General features: G+C 41.9%; 1 protein-coding gene across 1 annotated transcript in view; it reads right to left on the bottom strand.

Annotated features, from left to right (window-relative positions):
• FBXL7 (F-box and leucine rich repeat protein 7) overlaps positions 1-25,412 on the bottom strand; it is a 429,739-nt gene extending 404,327 nt beyond the window's left edge. The window contains exon 1 of the mRNA XM_033178823.1: positions 24,878-25,412. Within this exon, the coding sequence (XP_033034714.1) occupies positions 24,878-24,914 (37 nt within the window). The 5' untranslated portion in view covers positions 24,915-25,412. The remainder of the gene's footprint in view (positions 1-24,877) is intronic.
• Positions 25,413-26,350: the final 938 nt, after the last annotated feature.

Genomic DNA, 26,350 nt, shown 5'->3' with positions numbered 1-26,350 from the left:
TGAGTCAGAGAGATGCCATAGGCTGGAATCTTTAACGTGGGATCCATATTGACAAAGCTCAAATTGTTCAAAAGTCTCTTTTTACCATATTTTGCAGACTCCTCTTAAACATAAGAATATCATCATTTTTGTCCCCTCTGCCTTCTCTCATACAATAGAGTCCTTGACTACAGATGCATGCATGTGTGTGTATGGATGGATGGATGCATGGATGGATATGTATATGTGTATTTATACCATCCCTCCCCACACACACACAGAGCAATGCAGACATGTGGAGGGAAACGCCCTATCCTGGAAAGCAAGGTAAGTTGGCTAAGGTACAACTCAACCACTTAACCCGTGTACCCTTGCATAGGTGATTGCACTTCTCCAGCTTCAATGTCCTCATTTGCAAAACAGAAAAACATGACCAAGACATCCTAGAGAAGGTGGAGTCTAGGACTAAGGTATCACGATAAAACGAAACCATTGTTAGGGATTTTTTAAATGGAAAAGTTCAGATTCGTATTCATTAATAACTATAAGAAAAAGAAAAAGATTTTAAGACAGGCGCCTTCCCAGTATTGTCCAAGAGAAATAGTTCCATGACTTTTTGACATAAAGATGTACCAAAATGAATAAAAATAAAGAACTCCTAACACTTATAAAACTTCAGAGGTGCCAGGAACTTTCAATTCACTTTGGGAATGTTTAATCCATTTAAAAATCTCACCATTGCTCTATGAGCTAGGTACTCTTCTTCTCATTTTAAAGATGGGGAAACTGAGGCACAGGGAGGTTACTGCTCTGGCTCAAGGTCACATCGCTCATAAGTGACAAAGCCAGGATTCTGACTCTGCAATGATAAACACATGTGACGGAGACAGGCTTCTGTGGACGCCCTGGGAACTTTGAACTTAGTGGGGTGGATGATGAATTGGAACAGGTGCAGCCATCAGCATGGGTCCACCAATCATCTCAGCCAAGCATCTTCCCTTTCCACAGGCCAGAGGCCACTGCTTGCTCCTTCAGCATGGGACAGGACATTATGTTTCAATGTACAATAGTTGCAGAAAGATTAATGTAGGCAAGTTGTGGGTTACTCACATTATAATTTAATCTCCTATGATAAATGGATAAAATGGAGTCTAACACACCATCTAAGAAGAGATAAAATTCAGTGTGTCAGTAACAATAAGAAAAAGAGGGAACTTACTGACCCACAACAATTAATGTAATAGCATGATTTATTGTTCCAAGCTATCACCAATGAATAAAAAACTAACTCTGTAACATATATCCCAACACTTTGCAATCCTAAGTTTGTGTTAAGAGAGGTCAGGGTCAGCAGCAGCAAGTAGCCGAGAAATTACACACACAGATATGCAATGCCCATTACCATTTTGATTCAAAAGAGAAAAAGGAAATGTAAAATGGAATTCCACTAATTTGAAATGAATGAATGAGGTTTCTTTGAAAGACATCTGTTTATTATAGAAAGGAGCCCTTCGGCCCCCCAAGAAGTAAGTGTCATTTACTCACACAAACGGACGGTAAAATCCATTCCTTTAAAGTATACCTGGCTGCTTTTGTCAAGTTTTGTTCTTAGAGCAGAGAGATTGTCAATGTCATCAACCCTAAAGTCTATCTAACACCAGAAAGCATTCAGGGGAGTCACAGCCCGGTGCTATCTATATTGAACCACTATACGCACAGGCTTGTTAGTGGACAGATGGGAAAAAAAAAAGGGTGTAAAATTTTCTATTGTTATTTAGTAACATTTTATGTCCTTATTTTGTTAGATGATAACATAATAAAAGCTAGGTACTACCTAAATTAAACCCCTATATCATCTCCCCAGCACCCAAATTAACTATGGCAAATGAACTGTCATCTTAAAGATCACATCTCTATATGCAACATCTTCCACAAGGCTAGTTTAAGCTGCACACACGCTGCCAGCAGAAGGCCGCATTTCCCAGACTCACCTGCAGCTGGGTGTGGACACATGACTCCGTCTGGGACAAGAGGATGTGAATGGAAATGATGTTTATATCTGGGTCATTGTCAACCTATAGTGCTGCAGTTCTTTTGTTCTCCCTGTAAACTGGGATACATATGTGCAGAAAGCGCCATGGAGGGTGACCGGCCAAGAAGACAGACGCAGCCTTGACCCTGGATGACGTATGGAGAGGAGCCCCACATGAAATCCGGACTGCTCACCTCCAAGCTACTATGTGAATTTTTAAAAATCCTTTCATTTACTGTATTTCTATGGTCTCTTGTTAAAGCAGCTGTTTTACTCTAACTAATAAACTCAGTGAAAGCTGGCATTAGTTAGTGCCATTTACCCTAACTTAAATCCTCCGTAACGGCACGGTCCAATAGGACCTTCTCAATGATGGAATGTTCTATCTGTGCCACCCAACAGGTGATCACATGTAGTGGTGGAGTCCTTGAAATGTAGCCAGTGTCCTGGAGAGTCCAAAGTGAAATTTCATTTACACATAGCTAATTTAAATTTAAAAGCCAAATGTAGCTAGTTGCTAGTTGCCACCATATGGGACATTGCAGTGCTCTGAAACATCTAAAATTATGAATGTTAAACAACGATGAAGGCCCATTATTGTCACTGGAACATCCATATTTCATATCTTAGAGCTTTTGCTAGAATGTTGTAAGAATTATATAGAATTTTCTCAAAGTAGAAAGAGATTTTGGGCTGAGACTAAAGTATGAAGTGTTTAGAGTTGCACTGGCATTTTAAAGCTGACAGTAGCTTATATTTCAACAAGAAGGACACCTGGGGTTCTTTCACACGATCATCATAAAACTATACTCAGCAGATTGCTTTTGTTGAGGAGATCAGTGCAACACAGCCAGCAGCGATCAGGCTAACTAATAAGTTACTATTTTTATTCTATTACACAGAGACCTGGGGCAGTAAAACCTAAGTCAAGGATATCTGGAATATTTTCTGAACAGTTTGGGGGCTCCTTTTGTAAAACTTCACATTAGAGAGGTCGAGTATACATTTGCATTTTAAAACACTACAAAATTCCAGGAAGCCTCTTATGTTAGAAGGGAGACAAATGTCATTTGGAGCATCGATCTGAAACATGCAACTGAAGCTCTGAATACAATTATGAGAAACAAATAAACCACACTGGGCACACTGCCCAGAAACACCCATCAAATACATACAGATTTTGGAGACAGACAGAAGATGGTGGGGCAGGGGTTGTGGGGGACAAAAGAGGACTAACAGGGAGGATAAGGAAAAGGGAGAAGGGGGAATTATGGTGAGGGCAAGGGAGGGGCAGGAGAGACCAACTAGAGCTGGAAGAATAATAAAATAGTAATGAAGGAGCCAATCAAACTGAGAAGTCATGCCCAAAGTTTTAAATGTATTCACAAAAGCCCTCATTTAGGCATTCCCATGGGGGATTTACATAAACACGTATAAAATGTACATGGCACTTGCCCCAGAGTGAGTGTACTCGTAATCTTAACAAATGGACACCCAGGCCTCCACTTTTGGATGAAATATAACAGCAATGAAAACAGTATTTTCTAATTACTATTAAAAGCTTCAGATGAATCTGCATCTTTGCTCAGTACAAAGAAATGTATAGTAGTTTAAGGATTTAATTTATCCAACATAAAACAAGAACAAATCAAGGAAAATAAATGCAGCTCCATCAGCCCCCTTAGGCTGTGGGTACACACAGACGAAGAGGCACATTCTTTCAAGGGAATTTGGGAGTTTCTTTACCCTTCTTTTTCCAACAAGAGCATTGCACTTACTCATCTTCACGTCTTGGATCTACAATACTTCAGTGTCTCGATAGTTTTAAGTTAAATGATATAATCCAAAGAGGAGTAGGCTCTGTGTTCTCACAATAGACAGCTAAAGTTTCTGCTTCCCAAAGTGAAAGCATCTAAATCTATATAACCACTGCCCAAATACACAATGCAGAGTAATGGACAAGGGCTAGACTAGACAATGCAGCTTCCAGTTCAACTCTGACCTAAGTAACTTAAATCATGACAACACCAGTAACATCCTATTTAATCAACGCCAAGCTCCACCATCTCTCATTGCTTATTTAATACCTTCATTTTACAATCAATAATCTTACAATCACTAAGACAATTCTGCCATAATGTGTGAAACCTTCCAGTCATGCTTCTAACAAGAAAGCAACAGCATCAAAGCATGTTAGATTTGCTGAATTGCAGATCATAGTAGACCAATAAGCAGTGTTTGTTATGTGTCAGGCATTATAATTTTGTATTTATTAATTCAATTCACCCCCCTGACAACTCTTGGAGGGAAGAACTGCTTTTGACTCCCTTTTCCAGATGCAAAAATTGAGGCACAGACAGGCTAAGAAATTTGCACAAGATCGGGCAACTAGCAATCAGTTCAGGTAGTTTGAATCCTGGGAAGCTGGCATCCAAGTCTGCTCTTAGCAACTACGCTCTCTGTCGTAACTCATAAGGGATTCTGCAAAACTCTTTCATGCCTTCGGTACCTGGGCTTCTTGTTAGTCCCCAAAACAAGAGTACTGAACTAAGTCATTTATAGATGTTTTTCCTGCTTTAAAACTTAGGTTTCTTTAATATAAATGAAAGCATGCCATATCCCCTGGAGGACAGGACCAGATTATTAAAGAAACAAATGACACTTTAATTGTAATTGTATTTTTAAAATTCCTTGCAGAAGGATATTGTATTTCTTTCGACTTACAGAAAAAAAATATAACTGGTAGGAAAAAACTGAGGCATTTTTGTTCTTTGCTAAATAAAGGTAACTTTAAATAAAGCAAGTATCAGAAATATTTCCCATTAGGAAACTTGATCACTATTTATGTACCACCTTTTAATTCAGCTTTTAATTCTTTTTCAATTTTGGAAGTGTTGGATTTAGGGAACTAAAACTACAGCAAATAAATGTGCCAGAATCTGGCATACAGCATGTAATTTGATCTTGTGACTACTGAAATAGTGCACATATACATATAAACCATACACACACATACCCACAATCTAAATACAATTCTATTTCCCACTGAATTGAGGACTCTCCGAACAATGAAATTCTCCCCCACCAACTTTAGAACTATTGAAAAGTTCATTATGGTATGAAACTGTCACAGGCGTGTGAACAAAAGCAACTTCATCTTGAATAGGAGCTGGGTAAAATAAGGCCGAAACCTACTGGGCTGCATTCCTAGATGGTTAAGACATTCTAAGTCACAGGATGAGACAGAAGGTGGGCACAAGATACAGGTCACAAAGGCCTTACTGATAAAACAGCTTGCAGTAAAGAAGCCGGCCAAAACCCACCAAAACCAACACGGCCACAAGAGTGACCTCTGGTCGTCCTCACTGCTACACTCCCACCAGTCATGCTACACTCCCACCACCAGGACAGTTTACAAATGCCATAGCAACAACAGGAAGTTACCCTATATGGACTAAAAAGGGGAAGCATGAATAATCCACTGCTTGTTTAACATATCATCAATAAATAACCATAAAAATAGGCAACCAGGAGCCCTCAGGGCTGCTCTATGGAGTAGCCATTCTTTTACTCATCTACTTTCTTAATAAATTTGCTTTCACTTGACTGTATGGACTTGTCCTGAATTCTTTCTTGTGTGAGATCCAAGAACCTTCTCTTAGGGTCTGGATCCTGACTCCTTTCCTGTAACAAAATGGGATAGAAAGCTAATAACCAGAGTGCTACTTCCATTACCACCAGGTCTGTCTTCAAATCACACCAATACACTATTTCTCCTCCTTCTAGGAATGTCCAAATTTGCCATAACATAAGGGTAGCTCAAACTCTTTCTCAGATCTTTCATGCAATTAGTACCCACAAAGGGAAACTTCACAAAAAATAAGTCACATTCTAACTTCCTTCCATCAAATGGTGATCTGAAGGGATTCTCCAAAACAGGAAGAAATAGAGCATAACTTTGCTCTCCTGTGACAACTTCTTTGAGCTATAGACAGTAAGTTCCTGTCTCAAAAATTAATTTCAAAAAGAATTCTTTTTTTTTTTCAGTTTTCTAAGTCTCTGGCAGAATACATTCATAAGTCAACTCAGTAGTTTACTGGACCACATCAGGAGAATTTTAAAATAATGCAAAGTAAGTATTTGAGGTTGATACCAACTTCACTACTTTACAAAGGAGACTTTGGTGAGATAACCAGTCTTGGAAGTAGCAGGGCCAAGACTCTTTTTTTTTTTTTTTTTTTGAGATGGAGTCTCGCTCTGTCACCCAGGCTGGAGTGCAGTGGCATGATCTTGGCTCACTGTAGCCTCCACCTCCTGGGTTCCAGCAATTCTCCAGCCTCAGCCTCCCAGGTAGCTGAGATTACAGGCACACGCCACCACGCCCAGCTAATGTTTGTTTTTTTTTTTTTTTTTTTTTTTTGAGGCGGAGTCTCGCTCTGTCGCCCGGGCTGGAGTGCAGTGGCCGGATCTCAGCTCACTGCAAGCTCCGCCTCCGGGTTCACGCCATTCTCCTGCCTCAGCCTCCCGAGTAGCTGGGACTACAGGCGCCCGCCACCTCGCCCGGCTAGTTTTTTTGTATTTTTAGTAGAGACGGGGTTTCACCGTGTTAGGCAGGATGGTCTTGATCTCCTGACCTCGTGATCCGCCCGTCTCGGCCTCCCAAAGTGCTGGGATTACAGGCTTGAGCCACCGCGCCCGGCCATGTTTGTATTTTTAGTAGAGACAGGGTTTCACCATGTTGGCCAAGTAGGTCTCGAACTACTGACCTCAAGTGATTTGCCTGTCTCAACCTCCCAAAGTGCCGAGATTACAGGCATGAGCCACGGCCCAGATTCTAACTCATGTTGGTTGGCTCTGAAGTTGCTTAAACAGCAACTCCCACTGTATCCTTTTCTGGCTTCCTCACCGGACTGCAAGTTCCTAGGGACAAGTAAATGTTTCATTCATCATTGTTTCTCGTGGATGGGCCAAACAAGCGCTAACACATAGAAGGAGATTAATAAATATGTGCAAGCCAAAGGAATTAAGAAAGGAATGAACGATTTAGATGAACAAATGCCCAACTGTATCGGTCCCTGAAAAATCCTCTCAGATACTGGGTGGGATGTCTCAAGGAGAGATGAAGGTCCTGATTCACTCTCCCGGCCTCAACAACCAACTCAAGGGAAACTCAAGTCAAACAGAAAGTTAAGGTGCAGGAGTCAATGTGGCACCCAATTGCCCAAACTAAAGCCCTCTACAGGAGGATTGAGACCTCTAGAATCTTCCATCTTCTCAACCCCTTCAACCAATTCGTCACCAAGTCCCGTAGCGTCTACCATCATTTCTTCTCTGAAAGCCATACCCTCCTCTTCAGGCATTGTATCCCAGCCACAATTCAAATGTTCCCCTGCTCTCCATGAGCTGCCCTGTCTACCTGCCATTGCACGTCACTGCTAGGGTGTCGAGGGGGCTCACGAATAGCATCTCCCTTCCCCTGCCAGGTCCAAAACAAACTGAGGAAATAATAAAAAGAAGTGGCAGGTAGAAAGAATAACGGCACCTTCACTTCTGGTGAGTCTAGTATGAAGGTTGTGGTTTTAGGTCTACAGCAAAGTAGCTAAAACTGAACCTGTGGCTGGGCACGGTGGCTCTTGTCTATAATACCAGCATTTTGGGAGGCTGAGGCAGGTAGATCACTTGAGGTCAGGAATTCGAGACTACCCTGGCCAACATGCTGAAACCCCATCTCTACTAAAAATACAAAAATTAGCCAGGCATGGTGGTGTGGGCCTACAATCCCAGCTACTCAGGCGGCTGAGGCAGAATCACTTGAACTCAGGAGGCAGAGAGGTTGCAGTGAGCCGAGATCACACCACTACACTCCAGCCTGGGTGACAGAGTGAGACCCTGTCTCAAAAGCAACAACAACAACAAAAAAAACAAACACACACACACACAAACTGAACCTGTATCAGCAGCAAGACGCCAATACTAGTCTACCCATGGGCAGAAGAGCTCCCCCAAGATAAGGGTGCTTCCTGAGGGCAGCTCTCTCCCAAGAGGAAAACAGGATGCAGCTGAGATGTCAATTTTCTTTCTCCCAAATTCACAAATCAGGTAAGTACTCCAGGCTGTGAGTTAAATTAACGATGGTCCTTCATGTGGAAGTAAACATAAAGAGTGGAGAAGGGTCCCCCAAAACTCCGGTAATCCACCTGCCTCGTCAGTGACCTTTCTAAATCGATTCAAGGCTCCCCCTGCTAAACATTTGACAATGGACTCTCCTGCCATCCACCTGCCTTCATGTTGCTTTCATCATCACTTGAACCTGCCTGCCTCTCCAGGTGTGAAGCTCAGCTCACATCACCCTTTCCTCCCCACAGAGCCTACGACTGGTTCCTGCCTCCTCATCTGACCTCATGTTTTTCCCCCACTGCCTTCCCAGCCACACCTGGCAAGCTCTTACTCTTCCCAGATTCAGTTCTAGGTACACTCAGATAGCAAGTCCTTGTAAACACCCACAGCCAAAGCTCACCACGGCCAGGCTGGTGTCTCTCACTGAATGCTTTAGTTTACCTTCTACGGTTCCTCCAGTACTTTATTATTTTCTGCCCACCTGACTGTGGGTCCCTTAAGTCAAAAACAACTCCTTATTTTATAAAACTCTCAATATCTATGTATTAGTCCGTTCTCATGCTGCTAATAAAGACATACCCGAGACCAGGTAATTTATAAAGGAAAGAGGTTTGACTAACTCAAGGTTCAGCATAGCTGGGGAGGCTTCAGGAAACTCACGATCGTGGCAGAACGGGAAGCAAACGCGTCCTTCCTCACATGGCAGCAGCAAGTAGAAGTGCCGAGCAAAAGAGGGGAAAATCTCCTTATAAAACCATCAGATCTCATGAGAACTCACTCACTACCACGAGACCAGCAGCATGAGGGTAACCACCCACATGATTCAATTACCTCCCACGAGGTCCCTCCCACAACATGTGGGGGAATTATGGGAACTACAATTCAATATGAGATTTGGGTGGGGACACAGTCAAACCATATCAATCTAGAATAGACTCTGGTACATGGATACCTACAAATATATTGAATTAAAGACATGCAAGTAACTATATGCAAAGTAAGACATAAAAGTCCCATACGAATAAACTGCCATGGTAGTTCAGAGGGAAGACATAGTGAATGCAGTTAGGAGCACCGGATATATTTTCTCAAAGTACAGAGTTTAGTATTTTAAACAGACACATCTCAGGGAAACCAAAGAAAATTTCATTTTAAAGAGTTAACATTGAATTGGGTTTGAACCGAGTAGATCATGACGGGTAATTACATGGGAAGAATATTCCAAGAAGAAATACAGCATGATACAGGACATAAACTTGGGAAAATAAAAGGTATGTTTAGGGAACACTGAGTTTCCTGATTTGACCAGAGTATAGAATAAATATAGAAGAGCGGACTGAAAGAAAGAGAATCTGGCTCACAGAACGCTGTGTATCAAATAAAATAAATTTTGAGTTAATTTACAGACAATTTTGAGTTAATTTACAGAAATGGGAGTCTAAGAATGTTTTCTAAGGAGTCGCTGGTTAATTATGCCAGCGAAACTATATAAAATCTGGATCCCTGTAGTAGTGATAATAATAAACTAATCATCCGTTTTTCAATTAATTCCAAATTTCTCAGTATCATAGTGATTCTGAGCTTACAGTAATTTGATAATCTCAGTGGAATGTTTTTGAGCATAATAAAATGACTAATAAACTAATATAATCATGAGAGTACACATTAATTTTTAGTCATTTTTCATCTTGCTTATGATTCAACTCACTCCTGTATGTTTCCTTTACCTAATGAATGTGTACTTGCCTTTGATCCCTCATTTAGTAAGCATTGCATATTCCCCAATACTCTTAATAAGCAGTAACACGAAATGCTGATTTCGGACAATAACAACTAGAACCATCTGCTGCTTCTTCACTATTTTTTCTTCAGTATTCTACTGAATACTCACCAACTATTGTGAGCTTCAGAGATCACTCTTCAAAGCACAGCAGACAATCAGTAAAACAGGACCATGGAGGAATGATTGAGATATGTTTTCCACACCAGAGTTGAGCAAATGGATCAGGCAAATGGTCTCTAGACCCATCTGCAGTCAATTCTGAGTTATAGCAGCAGAACAACTCTGAAAATATTCCATGATGGCTCTTCAAAAACAGAATCAATGGCAGTAGCCAGAAACTGTAAGCTTGTTTTTTGTTCTTTTGTGTGTGCTATTGGTCAAGTCACTCGAGTGCACAGAATTTGACTTCTTCATCTATAAGATGAAAGAATTAGACGAGGTCCCCAAACAGAAAACCAGTGCATGTCTCTTAACTGTCAGCTGAAGGCTACCCTTTAAGAATGGCTGAGATTCCCAGGAAGAAGATGACTTGCCTAACAGCGGCATCCTGTCCATCTGTGGCCACTGCCAAAACAGCATCCTATCCCAGTTTCTTTGCTGTCTTATGTTGGGTTCCCTGGTAAACAGCCTCTGAGATGGTCTGAGTGCAGGTGGTTTATTGGAAAATATCCTTGGGATCACCTTACGAAAGGCAAGGGGAGAATGCAAACTGGACAGGGAGAAGGTGGTCTATGACGTAGTTGCAACATGGGACTCTGCAAACTCCATGGGGCGCTCTGGATACAAAATGACCCTTCAGAATTGTCCCAAATTGTACCTTCCTCAACTAGTCATTGCATGTGGCTCTCCGCTCCCTCAACCTCCCTGTCTTGGATAAGAGTAATTTCTGGAGAGGCACTGGGCTGTGAACCTTCAGTGGCTAACACACGGCAGCCGGGGGCAGAGGCATGTCAGTCCTGAAGGGGCCATCGGGACAGACAAGTAGGGTAGCCACTCCATCCATCTCAAATCTTCTGAAAGTAAGGAAAAAAGGGAAGAAGTATGATGAGGAAGAGAGAAATGGATTACAATGGAACACAGCTAGACTAAGAAAATCAATTTTAGTATCCCAAAGCCTTGCTATCTGTATGACCTTAGTAAAGCTGTTTTATTTCTTTGTGCCTCAAACTCTTTGTCTGGAAGGTGCTCTGAGGTCATCTTCACCACTATAACATCCATAATTCTGCTCAGTATTTCATTCTTGGTCAGTGTCCCATTTTGTTACCTACCACAAAGCTTACAAGTATTCCTAACGGGGGAGGGGCATCAAAAATCTCCAGTAGCATTTGTAAGTTCATCTTCGTTGAATGCAAAGAGATGATTTTCGGCGACAGCAAAATTTAAATCTACATGCTACAGTGAACGCACAGCTATCCCAAGATTAAATTAGACTTGCAGGCAGCAACTTGGGAATTTCAACATTAGATTGAATACAATTATTCAGTTAGTTGTATCTTTATTACCCATGCTCCCCCTTGTGAGGCAATTTTCCTTATTGGAAGTAAGGAAACCCCAACCAAAGCATTTAAAAATGATCCTTTTCCTGTTTTTATTATCCTGTATCAAAGAAATGACTATTTGAAGCACAACCAAGGGGAGGGAATTGGTTTTTTATTGCTCGGTTCATGTTGTTATGGCTTTAGGAGTGCAGAAAGACTCCCCAAGGAAATACTGCCTCTCCAAACAAGCTTGCAGGGTAATCAACAGGAGAGGTCTTTCAAGAGAGAGAAAAAACAGAAAGAAAAGTATTAAAATATAATTCAATAAGTAAAGTGGATGCAAAATAAAATGTGAAAAGTATGTTATTCAGAACAGAAATGTCATTTCTTAAAATTTATTTCAGAGCAGTATGCACAATATACATTATCCAAATGAGGCTACATAAATCTTTTTGAGCAGCGGAGCAGCTGTTGATCTTTAAAAAATAAAAACTAAAACAACAAATATGAATGTTGCCTATGAATCTGCATTGACATCTGGCACTTCAAAATGAAGGTCACCCAGGCTCGTGTCATGCAGAGTAAAATCCCCTCTACCAGTGAGACATCACATCCATCCATCTGATCTGAACACACATGCAGGAAACAAACTAAAACATACAGCTGCAGGCAGATATCACATCACAAAATGATTCCTTCAATGCAACCACTCCAAGTCCTTTGTTCACAAGGCAGTTGCCTTCACCTCAAGTTCCAACTCCAAAGGCTCACATCTTGGGCTATTTTCTTCTTCTCTAGCTTGATTATTATGGTGATCCTTTATCTGAAGCTGCTCCTCTAACGGATATCATGTTATTAAACATTTTAATTGTACTTCTTAAATTCCTTGTAGAAGGATACTGTATTTCTTACCACAAGAAAAAAAAAAAATAGAAACAATGGAGTTTGCTCGATTTCTAGGAAAGGGTTATTTAAATCTATTCTCATGTACATATGCATATCCATACACATTACAGGTCAACATTGTTCTTTTTTTTTTTCTTATATTGGTTACTTTGCTTCTGATTTTAGCAATGTGGGCAGCTGCAGCTAGAGGCAGAAGATCTACTAGACATCATTCCAATCACACCAGACACACACAATATTTTTCTGTATTTTGTAAAACAAAAGGAGAAAACTAGAGCTACAAAGCCACGAGTGATCAATATGAATCTAAAAGGATTCATAAGCCTAAGACTCTTTAACACAGAGACAGAACATTAAGCCAAAGAAATAATTTATTAATTTAAAGAACAAATGTTTTCTAGATTAATGATTGACTGAAGTTTTCATATAAACCCAATTTCCAAGTCAGATAAAACAAATACTACAAAACAACATAATTTTCAATAAAAAAAATACATAGTAGATTCTACTCAATACTAATCACTGAAAATAGTTAAGTCAACAATACTGTAAATGGGTGAAGCTGAAGAGTCTTCAGCAACTGTCTTTGGCAATGCTTAAAAATACGTATTTCATTTTTCCTTAAACAGACAAGCAAAACTATTTTCATCTATAAGAAAGTGTAATTATGTTGATAAAAATAAAGTTCCAAACTAGAATATCCTCAGAAAAAGACGTAGGTCCATCCAGAGAAACTTATTTTTACGAAGGTAAAATGTCCAAGTTTAAGAAAGGTTCCCAGAAAATATGACACGGCGATTCACAGGGTTTTTTCCTAGACTCAGTAAAGATCATGGCTATAGATCCATCCTTATTTATTCGTTTAACAAAACTGTATTGAAGACCTACAGTGTGAGGGGGGTTATAATCACGTGAGTGTGCATATATGGAAAGACCGGCAATGAATAAACACAAAGGAATAGAAAACAGTAAAAGAAATAGAGATTAAACTAGAGGATAGTGAATGGAAAGTAAAGCAATTAAAGACTAAATGAGTAAGATGGATTTCTATTCAACAATTATAGAAAAGCAATGAGTTCTGATAAGAACTTATCCTAAAGGGCTTACTCCAGAACCTAAACACTTCCAAAGACCTCTGTGAAATGCAGTTATTCAACAACAAAGGATAGGAGAAGACTGAAGAGAACAAAGACTCTCATGAGGCTGCGGGTCCCCAGTTTTAGAGCTGATTCTCTGATCTTCCCAATAGTAAAATAACTTTCTCTTAACGTCCCAAACAGAGTTTTGCAGAGGAGTGAGGCCCTGCTGAGTTGTTTAAACCAGGAAGTGTACTCTAATGAATAATGTCACTTTGTCATGATCCTTTGTCTTACAGTAATTCACTCTGCATTCTCATAATTTACCATTTCAAAGCTGCACTTCTGGGTTGTGGCTCTGTGTTTTAAGACGACCAACAAGGACCCAGACTTCTCTATTCCTAATAGAGCTGCAAAAGTGATGAAAGGCTCCTCATTTTTCTTTGCAGGTCCCTATTTTCATCTGCCAAGACCTCAGTTTCCTCATCTATAAACTGACAATAATGATTAATACCCCTCCCACCAGTCCTGTGATGATAAATGAGATTAATTCCTGAAATGCCTTATAATTTACAAAGCAATTTCACAGACATAATCATGGAGAAGGCTGGGCCAGGGACTGGTGAGAAAGAAGGACAAATTCTCCAATATATATTGGGATAATTCCCCATAACACCTGCTGTTTTAAATTTATAGCTTTGAAACCAGAGGAAAATATAAGGTATAAACTCTCAGGTATTTAGAACAGAAGTTAAATGTGTACACTCTTCTCAGCCCTCCATGAGCCTTTGCTTGTGTGTAGGCACAAAGGCTACCCCAGGTAAAGGGTTGTCCCAGTGCAAAGATCAATTAAAAGTTACTAATGTCCTGGAGAACCTGGAGGACAGCCTCTCAGCTCTACTTTCACTCTGTGGACTCTAAAGAATGTGCTCATCATTTTATATGCTAGAGTTATTACAGACATTGGATAGCCTGGCAGTTTGCCAGCAGATTGCTGCCTAAGAAGCAGTTAATTTTTCCTCTGGAAAGGGAGCAAAACGAGTTAAAAGATTCCCTTAGAAGATGCCTTTCATTTTTGATCACCTAGTCCATAAAACTGTCATTTGGAGGGGCCACTTCTCAGTCGCTGCAACTCTTTTAAACACACAAACAAAACAAAGATTGGGAAAGACTGGGAAAGATTGGGGCTGCAACCAAAGAGAGGGTGATGGGCAGGGTGAGGAGGGGTGTGGTCTCCAGAGCAAACATGGGGAAATCGGGTGTGACTCAGCCACACACCAGCTGTGTGCCCTGGGTAGGGAGCCGGCATCTAAGCTTCTGTGTGGGTAACTGTAACGTGGGATCGATCATCAGTGCCAGCCTCAATGGTTGTCCTTAGCACTACCTGAATGACTTAAGGTGCTCTGGGAGGAAGTGGCACCAAGTAAGAGCTCAATAACTGCTGGCTATGATTACTAAAATGATTGAAAATGGAATAAACTTGGCAATAACCAAGCCTACCAAATATCTATTAATAATCATTTTTGTCCTGTAAGTTTTCTTCTTAAGAGTTAAGGAGAACATCAATTTTGTTCTTTTTACATTAGAAGGCAATTGGTGCTCTAATTCCCAATCTCGCTGAATTTGTCCTGTTCTCTCCTCTCCTTATTTTTATGTTCTTTCTTCCTCCCCTCCCTGAGCTGCATACCTTCTTCTTCTTCCTGGGGTCTGAGTTACCACTGACAGCTGGAATGTGTGAGACCTGCCCTTGGTCTTGGACTTAACCAAGATGCTTCCACTACTTGACCCCAGTACTCAATAGAACCAAAAGGTTCAACTTCACACATAAGCAGACTTTTCCTGACGTCTCCACCTTGCCAAAAAGTGGCTTACTTACAGCAAAAGGGCCAATCCACAAATATCAGAGAAATTCCTGAAATTTTTCTCCAGAAATTTTGACTCCCTTTTCACTGCTACATCTGCATGGAAATTGCAGCAAAGGAATTTACCACAGAAAGGGTAGCAAACAAAAAATGTTTTAATAACATTTCTGCACATTGCTCAAGGCTTCTACAGTTACAATTATGAGTTCATGCAGTGTTAACAACTGTTTTTCATTTTGTTACTGGTTTAAGAATTTAAAGAGGAATTGATAGAACGAGTACATGTAATTCACAACCTAATAGAGATTTGCAGTTCCAGAAACAGTCTACACTTCTTCAACTACGGAACGGGGAAAATGCTGACCATGTGCTTATTCTTCACTACCCAGGAAAATTCAGAGATGGTCAGTGATTATTCATGTCAAAAGTTTTAAAGCTGTCCCTCTCTGGGGTTTTAACTAGCAAGTTTTAGAAGTATCTGCCCATCAGCGTCCACTGTCACTCACTGTGGTACACAGGCTGGGGAAGCACTCAGGCAGGTCAGGTTTTTCTGCCCCTTTGCTGAAGCATACCATGGTCTTCACTTACACAGAACCCACAGGAATCACCTTCCATGAACTAAGCCATATGAGAAATGGAACATGATGGTTTTGGGGATAACCAGGGAGAATCTCTAAACAAAATATTTAGCTTTTCCCAAGAGCCTGTGCTCTACTTCCTCCCTCCCAGTTACTCACTTTTTTTTTTTTTTTTTTTTTTTTTTTTTGGTTTTGGGGTTTTGTTTTTAGAAAACAGGCGCATCTTTTAGACATTTCAGGAATTAAAGACATTGTCCAGGGTTGTCATTATTTAGAGGGTAACTCAATTCTTAGGCACACTTCCCACTTCTCACTCATGTCCACATTTAGCACACTGGGGAAGCAGAGTCTTTCTGGGAATCAGGAAGATTATCTTGTTCAGAAATCACTGGCCTCCATGCCTAGCTTCTCAGTTAGACTCTGAACTTCCTTGGAGCACATCTTATTGTATCTAGAGATTAATGCAGTAAGATATGAAAGAAGAGGTCTGAATTTCTGTAGCTACAGCAGGAATAAAAAAGAAAAAAAAAAAAGAAGCTACATTCTGAGGAAGTTCCACCACCACTGATTTTATTACCAGGAGGAAGAACTGCCACTCTGCGTCTCCCAGCAGACCCTGTGCTATACAAAAGTGCCTCAGAGCTCCCTGAGAAAGATGCTCTTTTTGTGTGATTCTAGTCAATGTGTAGCTTCCGATCAAATATCACTGACCAATAACATCAATTAAAAGTCTTATCTCGAAGTGAAAAAACTTATTCAAGTCATTCACCATAAACACAATTAAGGGTCTTGCTTCAGGTTTAGTAGATCTACGTGTTTTAGGGCAGTAATAAAAGTAACAATAACACTGTAAGTTTAGTTGGTATCCATTACTGCACTGAAAATAGGATATCATTTATCAAATCCAATTTTGGGTGCAGGTTATATCCCACCAAAGGCAAGGAAATAAAGAAAATTGGTAGATGTTCAAATTAATATCTAAATATATTTAGATAGACATGAATACATATGTATAATACACTCACATGCATAATTAGCCCAGAAAAAGTGAAGGAAGTATTTTCTAATCACTAACTAATATCACAGAGAAGGACTGATGAGAAAAAGTAGCAGCATGACTTACAACTAATAACCCTTCATCAAACATAATCACATGTGACAGAATGTTTCCTAGGGAACGTGGTTCAGGGTCAGATAGTTGATCCCCTTACTCAATGCAGAAATCTCTAGCACAATCTCCTCCGCTGTAATGACCACCTTTCTGTTTGAGAGGGCTCACTCTTTCCTTAGGTAGCCCACCTACGATTTTGGCAGCTCTAATCATTAGACAGATCTTCCTTAGACTGAGCCAAATACAACTTCTTGTAACTTACATATATTCTTTGTTCAGCACTCTGAAGTCTAACTTTCTTCATGATAGCGCTTCAAATGTTATTTTCTAAGGTACAGATAATGTCCCAACTTACGATTTTTTTTAACTTTACCACCGTGCAAAAGTCATGCATTGAGTAGAACCTGTACTGTGAGTACCCATACAACCATTCTGTTTATCATTTTCAGCACAGCATTCAATAAATTACAGAAGATATTCAGTATTTCATTACAAAACAGGCTTGATGTTGTATGTTTTACCCAAGTGAAGACTAATGTAAGTCTTCTGGGAATATTTAAGGTAGGCTAGGCTAAGGTATGCTGTTGGGTGGGTTAGGTGTATTAAATGCATTTTTTGACTTAAGATATATATGTTTTTTGGGATGGAGTCTCGTTCTCGTTGCCCAGGTTGGAGGGCAACGGTGTGATCTCGGCTCACTGCAACCTCCACCTCACAGGTTCAAGCCATTCTCCTGCCTCAGCCTCCCGAGTAGCTGGGATTACAGGCACCCATCACCACACCTGGCTAATTTTTGTATTTTTTAGTAGAGACGGGGTTCACCATGTTGGCCATGCTGGTCTCAAACTGCTGACCTCAGGTGATCCCCCCGCCTCGACCTCCCAAAGTGCTGGGATTATAGGAGTGAGCTACCGCACCCTGTCTGACTTAAGACTTTTTTTTTTAATTGGGACGTAAGCCTGTCATAAGTCAAGAAGCATCTGTATATAAGTATCTAAACTTCATTTATTCCCTTCATCATTCAAGAAATTTATTCACTCTAGATTTTATTCCAGATGTTGTCACATATGTTATTATATCCCTAAGGCCATCTTAAAATGTGTAATACCTAGACACTTCTACCAAACAGCTAGCCAAAGTTATCTAAGCAGCTTTCAGACATACCAGTGGATATGGCCTCAGGACAAAAGTGAATCTTAATACTCAAAATCAATCCAGAATCCATTCTATTTCAAAAGGCAAAGAGAGTTAAGACAGTTTATGTCAGTTGATTTCCAAGTGAAAAGAAAAGCTACCTCTACTTTCTGTTTTGTTTTAAATGTGCAAAAAGATTCCCCAAATCTCGAAAAATACCTTCTCATTGTTAGACCAAAGATGGTATTGTTAGCTGCACTAATAATTTATTTGAAACTAATAGTGGAACAGTATCACTTATCTCTGACTTGCATCAGAATGAAATGAGTCGCTAGAGGCAAAAGATGAACACATACCTCTACTCAGAACTAGGGTGATTTTTTGAGATATCTTAGGCCAATACCCACATATCCAATAAGTCAGGCAGCATTCACTAGTCAAAGCAATAATAGGATATCACCTTTGAAGAGCACACCCTGGGCCTCCTCCTTCCTTCCCTTCAATGAAGTCACAAATCATCTGTTATAAGTGGATGAAACATATTAGCAAAGAATCTAGTATGCCCAGTGGCCAGACTGACCCTGTTGCATTGTATTACTGGCTGACTACAGAAGACTGATAATGTTGTACTTTGCGCAAAATGATAAATGTATGCCCTCACACTTTGCAAAGGAGTGAATGATTATGCCCTCCCAAAATTCACATGCTGAATCTCTAATCCCAATGTGATAGCATCTGGAGGTGGGGCCTGTAGGAGGTAATTAGGTCATAAGGGTAGAACCCTGATGAATGAGATTAGTGCCCTTAAAAGAAGAGGCCAGAGAGTTAGCTTGCTCTCTTTCCCTCACAGCCGTGCAAGAATACAATGAGAAGACGGCAATCTGCAACTCAGTAGAGGGCCCTCACCAGAACCTGTCCGTGCTGGAACCCCAATCTCAGAACTCCAGCCTCTAGAACTGTAAGAAACAAATTTCTGTTGTTAATAAGTCACCTGGTCATGGTACTTTGTAATAGCAGCTTGAACTGTCTAAGACAAGCATAAACTGCACAGAAGGCCCCCTTATCCACAGTTTTACTGTTCAGTGTCAGCAACCCATGGTTGTAGTTCAAAACTAGTAAATAAACATTTCCAGAAATAGACAATCCCTGCGTTTTAAATTTTGAGTTCTTTCCAAGCAGCGTGATGAAATCTCACACCATCCTGGGAGGTCCAGCATCTCCACAATGTAGACGCTTCCTGCCCTGAAGTCACGGAATAGCCATCTCGGTGATCAAATGGACCGTGGAGGTATTGCAGGGCTTGTGTCCACGTCGCCCTTATTCTACCTCATAATGGCCCCCAAAGTGCAAGAGGAATAATGCAGGCAATTAAAATATGCCAAGAAGCCGTAAAGGGCTTCCTTTAAGTGAAAAGTTGAAAATTCTTAAGGAAACAAACAAACAAAAAAATGTATGCTAAGGCTGCTAACATCTACAGTAAGAATGAATATTCTATCCGTAAAACTGTGAAGGAAAAAGAAATCCCTGCTAGCTTTGCGGTCCTACCTCAAACTGTAAAAGTTAGAGCCACCATGCATGATAAATGCTTAATTAAGACAGAATTAAATTTGAGGGTGGAAGAACTGCACAGAAACATTCCGAATGACTGCAATCAGGTTCGGTACTCTCCAAGTTTTAGGCATTCACTGGGGTTTTTAGAATTCATCCCCAGCGGATGTGGGGGACACTTCTCTGCCCCTCGGTTTATCACAGTGATTAAAAGTAGCAGCCAGCATGCTACCTGGATCCTCAAAGCTCAGCCCATCATGTCCTTCAGGTCTTGGTGTAAAAGGCAACTTTCAGTAAGGCTCATGGTGCCTGCTCTAATTAAAATGTAATACCCTCCACCCACATTCCCAATCATCTTAACCTGACAATTTTCTTTATTCAGGGACCTGAGCCCCTTGTAATGTACCACATGGTTGACTGAATTACTGTGTGTGGGTGTTCACTGCTCCAGTTCCCCTTCCTTCCAACACATAAGCTCACACACACACAAGCGTTTATGAATGACAAGGACAGGATCTTCATCTGTTTACTGACTTATCCCAAGAATCTAAGAGTCCTGGGCCCATAGCAGGAAGTTAAAAGTTAACATATATTTAAGTTGAATGAATGAATAAATGACTCTGGGCTTAGATAGAGCTGGCCCCGGGTCCCCATTCAGCCTACACTGACTGAATGACCTTGGGAAAATAATCATCCTCTCTGGTACTGTGTTCCTCATCAGTAAAATGTAGAATCTACAAGTAATTACCCCATAAGATCCTTGCAGGGATGAAGCGGGTCGCTGCATGGCAAGTGGCTTAGAATTATGCCTGGACATAGAAAGCTTTCAATAAATGTTAGCTGCCATTGTTATTATAATTTCAAGATATGTTTCCTGAGGTGGCAATGGATTTGTGAAGATTTATGCTCTCAAGCAACTGGCTCTCCTCTTATCTGACAGCACCGATCTGAGATGGTGACAGGAACTCACTGCCCTTGGTGGAGCAGCAGAGTTACCAAGGATCTCGCCCCTTCCCTACGGCCTCTCATCAGTCCCAATTTAACAATATCCTCAGCTTTGCAAAGAAGCTGTTAACAGTGCAAGTGGTACTGCCTCTGACCTGCTGAAGCAGAATAAACAAAACATTGAAACCACCGAGTAAGTGATGGTGAGGCTCAGAAACCTTAAAAGGCAGGGAGAGCAGCTTCTCTTTTCCTACTTGAACTGAGATTTATTTGGCTTAACTGGAGTCAAAGCTAATGGTTCTAATGACTTTGAAGCACCCCAACTTATTCTCCAGATTTCTACACATGGACGTACACTTCATGGAAGAAGATATATACACACACACGAAAATCCCTCCATAAAAGAATTTACCAGACCATACTAATCACGTAGACATTAGCTTCATCCCTGGAGTAAAATCCAAGTCTCTCTAATAGCAACAGGAGACGGGGCTGCAAATTAGACCAATAACCTGAATATTCACTAAGGATTTAGGAAAACAAAACACTTTGGAAACACCCATTATCGATTCACACATACCTTTGATCTATGGAGAAAAGCAAGGATTTCAGGACCGGTTGAGTTAGAAGAGGAGGAGGAGGTTCGTGAGGAAGATAGACACAAGAGATCAAAAAGGATGACAAAAGTGGGAGGCGTATTTACTGATTTCTTGGCAATAATAGTCTTAACTTCCCTGTTAGTTATGTCTCTCCAAAGTTAATCTCTATGAAGTGGTCCCTTACGGCGTTATAAGAGCAAAATGAAATGAATGACTACACATTCAAGGAATAGTAATAAGTCATGTCAATAAGAAATTTCTCTCTTCACTTCAGGGAACAAACACCCCAGAGTTGATGCTGGAATTAAATTTGTAGACTCCCAAGTTAATGCTCTGTACTCTACACAATAAGTTCTCTCAGCTTTAACGTGCATGTGATAAATGATGGAGTAGTGTTGCATTTTTGACAAGCTCCCCGGTAATGCGGATAGCGCTAGTCCTTGGAATACACTGAGTTGGAAGCCTCTGCCCCATTACATCTGCTAAGGTAAGCCTCGTGAATAATTGTTTTCAATGAAAAGGTATTTTCCAAGAGCAGAAGAAAATGAGATTACCAACAGAATACTGACGTGTTAAAAGTTCTAATAATTCAACAATATTTGTAATATTCAACAAACATTTGCATAGCAATGTCAACTGTCATTATTAAGTATATTAAAATATACTTAAGTTGCAGATTTTTGAAACATACACAAACACCAATATTTTGGAGTCAAGCAATCTATTAAAAGAAAAACTTCAGCTGAATTAAATCTAAAGGAATTTAACTGAGCAATGAACAATTCGCAAATCAGGCAGCCCCCAGAATCACAGTGGATTCGGAGAGACTCCAGCACACCCACATGGTGAAAGAAGATTTATAGACAAAAAAAAAAGGAAAATGGCATACAGAACTTGGAAGTAAGGTACAGAAACAGCTGGACTGGTTACAGGTTGGCGTTTGCCTTATTTAAACACAGTTTGAACACTCAGCAATGTATGACTGGTTTAAGTATGGCTGCTGGGATTGGCCAAGACTCAGCTATTTTTTTGTTTGTTTGTTTTCTTTTGTTTTTTGACACTGAGTCCTGCCCTGTTGCCCAGGCTGGAGTGCAGTTGCATGATCTCGGCTCACTGCAACCTCCATCTCTCGGGTTCAAGAGATTCTCCTGCCTCAGCTTCCCGGGTAGGTGGGATTACAGGCATAAGCCACCAGGCCTGGATACTTTTTGTATTTTTAGTAGAGAAACGGGGTTTCACCATGTTGGTCAACCAGGTCTTGAACTCCTGACCTCAAGTAATCTGCCCACCTAGGCCTTCCAAAATGGCGGGATTACAGGTGTGGGCCACCGCGCCCGACCTGTTTTCAATCTTGCCTACCTATTAAGTTAGGTTGCAGTTCATCCACAAGGGCTCAAATATAGAAGTACAGAGTACTTCTCAAGCCATATTTATTTTGCTTTAATAAATCTCTCACTGTATTTTATTGGTATGCACTCATGGATAATTTCCTCCTTATGTTTCAGATACACTATACAGAAAATCCACTAATTCTATAAAACTGTCTTAATTTTCAGTCAGCTTTGATAATGAAGATACTATGTCTAGGGGTTGCTTTTACTTTCTTTGAAATGTTAACATTTTAGATAAGAAAGATGGCACTGCCACACCTGAGCCCAGCAGATTATTTGCAATCTACCATGGAATAACAAAGTTGACCATAACCCATTACATATATTACATCCCTACTTAGGAGGAGCCACAGTATAGCTGGGGGTTAAAGAAGAAAAAAGAAGGTCATGTTACTTCTATTTCTGTTTTCCTAACAGAGGAATCTCGATGCATTTGAAGAAAGCTGATGAAAACTAAACACAGTGTGTACCTCTAGCAAAAACTCACAGTTACCTTGTAAAGCTTCCTATTGGTCCTCTTGAATCAGCTGAGCACAAGAGGTTTTTCCTATAAAAAGTCCACAGTGCATCTAAATCTGATCCCAGTAAAATTTCACTTCGGCTGAAGTGAAAATGCAGAGGTAGCATTTAAGGATAACAGCTGGAGAACATTAGTTCCCTGTCTCTCCTTTTCTCTCCCAAGGGTTGAAAATTCTGCTGTTCAGACAGGAAGTTGTCATATACCACACACTGCACAATACGAGAATGCTGGGATATAAGAACAAGTTGCAGAGGATTAGAAGGGCTGGGGCGGGAGGCGGGTGGGAGTGGCGGGGGGACTGTTCAAGAAAGAACTCATAGCAGTGATTCTATGTATCTCTTGGGTTGTCTTTTTCCTGCGACAGTGTTCGACTAGCATATACCTAGACAAGCACATGCTACAATTATGTCCTGAAAGCTTTTTAATAACTCAGAGTAAGAAGGCTTAATCACTTACTTTTCCGTAAATTTGTATAATATTAACTCTAAGACGCTTTGGGGAGTGGCCCAGATTCTGCAATAATCTTTTTTGGCATACTTTCACATTTGCTATCTAAAAAGGCAGCCTTTAACTTAAAAAAAAAAATAGTCAAAAAAAAAAAACCCTCAAATCACTGCCTAAGATAAGGAAATATACATAGATACACACACACACACACACACACACATACACACGCACATATGGAAGTCAAAACATGATGATCTGGAAAAAGAATGACTTAAACAAAAGGTTCTTGTGGATATGGTTTTCGTAGGGTCGGTTTCTGCTGTAATTTCACAAAACTGCTGAGAAACGAGGAGAGACACCCACATTCTGTGGCCACAGCTCAAAGTTTCGAACAGGATGATAAGAGTTTCCTCCAGGCCACATGCTGAATAGCTAGCCTGCATTCCTACCAGTCTGCAAGCGCTGGCCCCTCCTTTGCAACCAACTGTCCTCTGGGGGCGGGCTGTAAAACTGACCCAGTCTCTTCCACTCCTCTTCAGTCAAGCCCACTAGACACAAACCTTCTTAACTTTTGAACGGCAGAAAAATGCCTTTGCCTTATGCATATCAGGGGCTAGCTGTTAATTGGGATACAACGCTACGGTTTTATGCAGAGTGGGAGGAGGGAGGAGAAAGGAAGGAGAAGCCAACCCAGACATCCATCATCCTTTTAGGAGTAGGTGGAGTTTAAAGTTTCCCCAACTTCCAAGTTCCCACTTGACAGGCAATATTTCTGTGCAATTTCCAGCCCCACGTAACAGATGGTCCTTTGCCCGTCTCGAGCCCCGAGAGAGCCCAGACAAAGACCCCAGCCATTCCATGCCTCGCAGGACTGATAGGTGCTTAGTTTCATGAAGCTGTCAGAGCAGGGGCAGCGAGCAAAGAATGGAAACTTAACTTCTCCTTCCAGAAGTTTTTCCTGCTACAGTAGAGTCCAGGGGGCTGGAGCACAAAGGCCCGGTAAACTTTTCACTGAGTTATTTTTCAAAAACGTCTTCCGCCATCTGCCAAACCATCATCTCCTAAACCCCAGATGCCCAGGGAAGGAAGATTGAGGCACATGTGCTCAGAAACACAGCAGAGATGCAACTTGAGCCTTCCCAAAGCCAAACTGGGAAGTTGCTTAGAGACCCCCACGGTGGAAAAGCATCCTCGGGGCGCCTGACCTACTCATTGGTCACTCTCTGCCAAAGACGAAGGTGGTGACCCAGACAGGGTGCCAAATGGGGTGCGTCACGGCCACGGGCGAGAACCTCCCTTCCCAGCGGGGAGGGCGAGGGAAAGGGGAGGAGGGACGCGATCCGGGAGTCTGAGGACGGGCGGCCCACTCACCCTCACTGCCGTACTGTTTGCCATTGTTCGCGCCCATCCTGTCGCCGTCATGCCCGCCGTCTCCCGGGACACTCCATAGCTGCGGCGCACCTCCTGCGCGCTCGGCCCGAGGAAAGCCCGCCCGACGGGACCGTTAGCTGCACATCCCCCCCCACGCTCCGGGGCCGACCTCCGGCCTGGGGAGGTCCCCGCACTCCAGTGGGAGGGGGTGCTCCGTCCCCTCCTGGCACCCCCGGTGGCTCCAGGCGGGGCCAGGCACAGCCGTAGCACTTAGAATCCGCCCTGGGGGCTGGCGGGCGCAGCGCCGCGCACAGCCCGCGTCCAAGGGCCGCCCAGAGGCTCGCCGCGCCGCCGCCGCCGGGTCCCCATCCGCCCGCCCCGATACCCTCCGGTGGGCGCGGAGCCGGGCGGGCCCCGGGGCTCCGCGGCTTGGCCGCCTCCTTCGGCTGCCCCTGCGCGCCCGCGGCTTCCCCGGGGAGGGCGCGGCGGCCACTTGTTGCGGGTGCCCGGAGCGAGCGAAGACTGGCGACCCGGCGCAGCTCGCCCGCGGGCCGGACTTTTGTTAGCGCCAGGCGCCTCCTCTCGCCGCCCAGCGTCAATCACAGCTGGAGCCCCGGGGAGGAAGGCCGGCCCGGAGATGCGCGGCCTTTTAAAGGGGCAGCGCGCCTTTTCGGGGCTCCGGCTCTTGGCCCCAGCATGGGCACCGGCTCTGTGCGCCACGCGCGAACCCTTCGGAGCGAAGCGACGTCCTGCTGGCTCTGTTTTACTGTTGTTCTTTTATAGGCTTGGCACCCAATCTATAAGATGAACTTCTAGGCGTCATTTGGAATCCCTTGGGTTTGTCTGCAAGTATAGCCCATTTTAAGTGCGTGGGCATTTAAAATAAACACGCATCCGTGTCTGACTCTGACACCTTTCAGGTGTATGCGTTGGCATTCTCCTGTGACTTCCCTGTTTGGAGACTGGGGCAGAGAATGGAGGAGAGAGAGAGGGAAACTTGTGGCGACTTAGCAGGGAATCGGTCCCAGGAGAGCCAGACTTTCCCTGCCCCGTCCCGGTGAAGGAGGTTTCCTGGCTCAGAATGTTGAACAGCTTCAGAGCCAGGAAGTGTATTTTCTCCTCGTTTCTGTGATTTTTTTTTCTTGTGGTTGGTGTTATCCTTTGTTTAAAACATTATAACCTCTTTTGGAAATTTATTTAGCACTTGTAGAGCTTTAAAATGGCCCATTGGTGTTCCCTGCATTAAACAGAAAAAGGAAATTCTCCTTAATGTTTTATTCTCTTTTCATGTAAATACCTAGAATTTTATAACATTACATCCTAATAAAGACCGTGCAAATGTCTTTGTAGTGAGGCAAGCACACAGCAGTTTTTCCTTATAGATGTTAGATGTTGCGAATTAAATTAAATGTGTATATTGATGAATACATACATAAATATGCGTATACAGAGATATACATATATGGATATATG

Source organism: Trachypithecus francoisi, unplaced genomic scaffold (assembly GCF_009764315.1).
Source record: "Trachypithecus francoisi isolate TF-2019V2 unplaced genomic scaffold, Tfra_2.0 Lachesis_group2, whole genome shotgun sequence".
Lineage (NCBI taxonomy): Eukaryota > Metazoa > Chordata > Mammalia > Primates > Cercopithecidae > Trachypithecus > Trachypithecus francoisi.
Note: the sequence above shows the minus strand (reverse complement) of the source record. Positions and strands in the feature narration are given on the sequence as shown.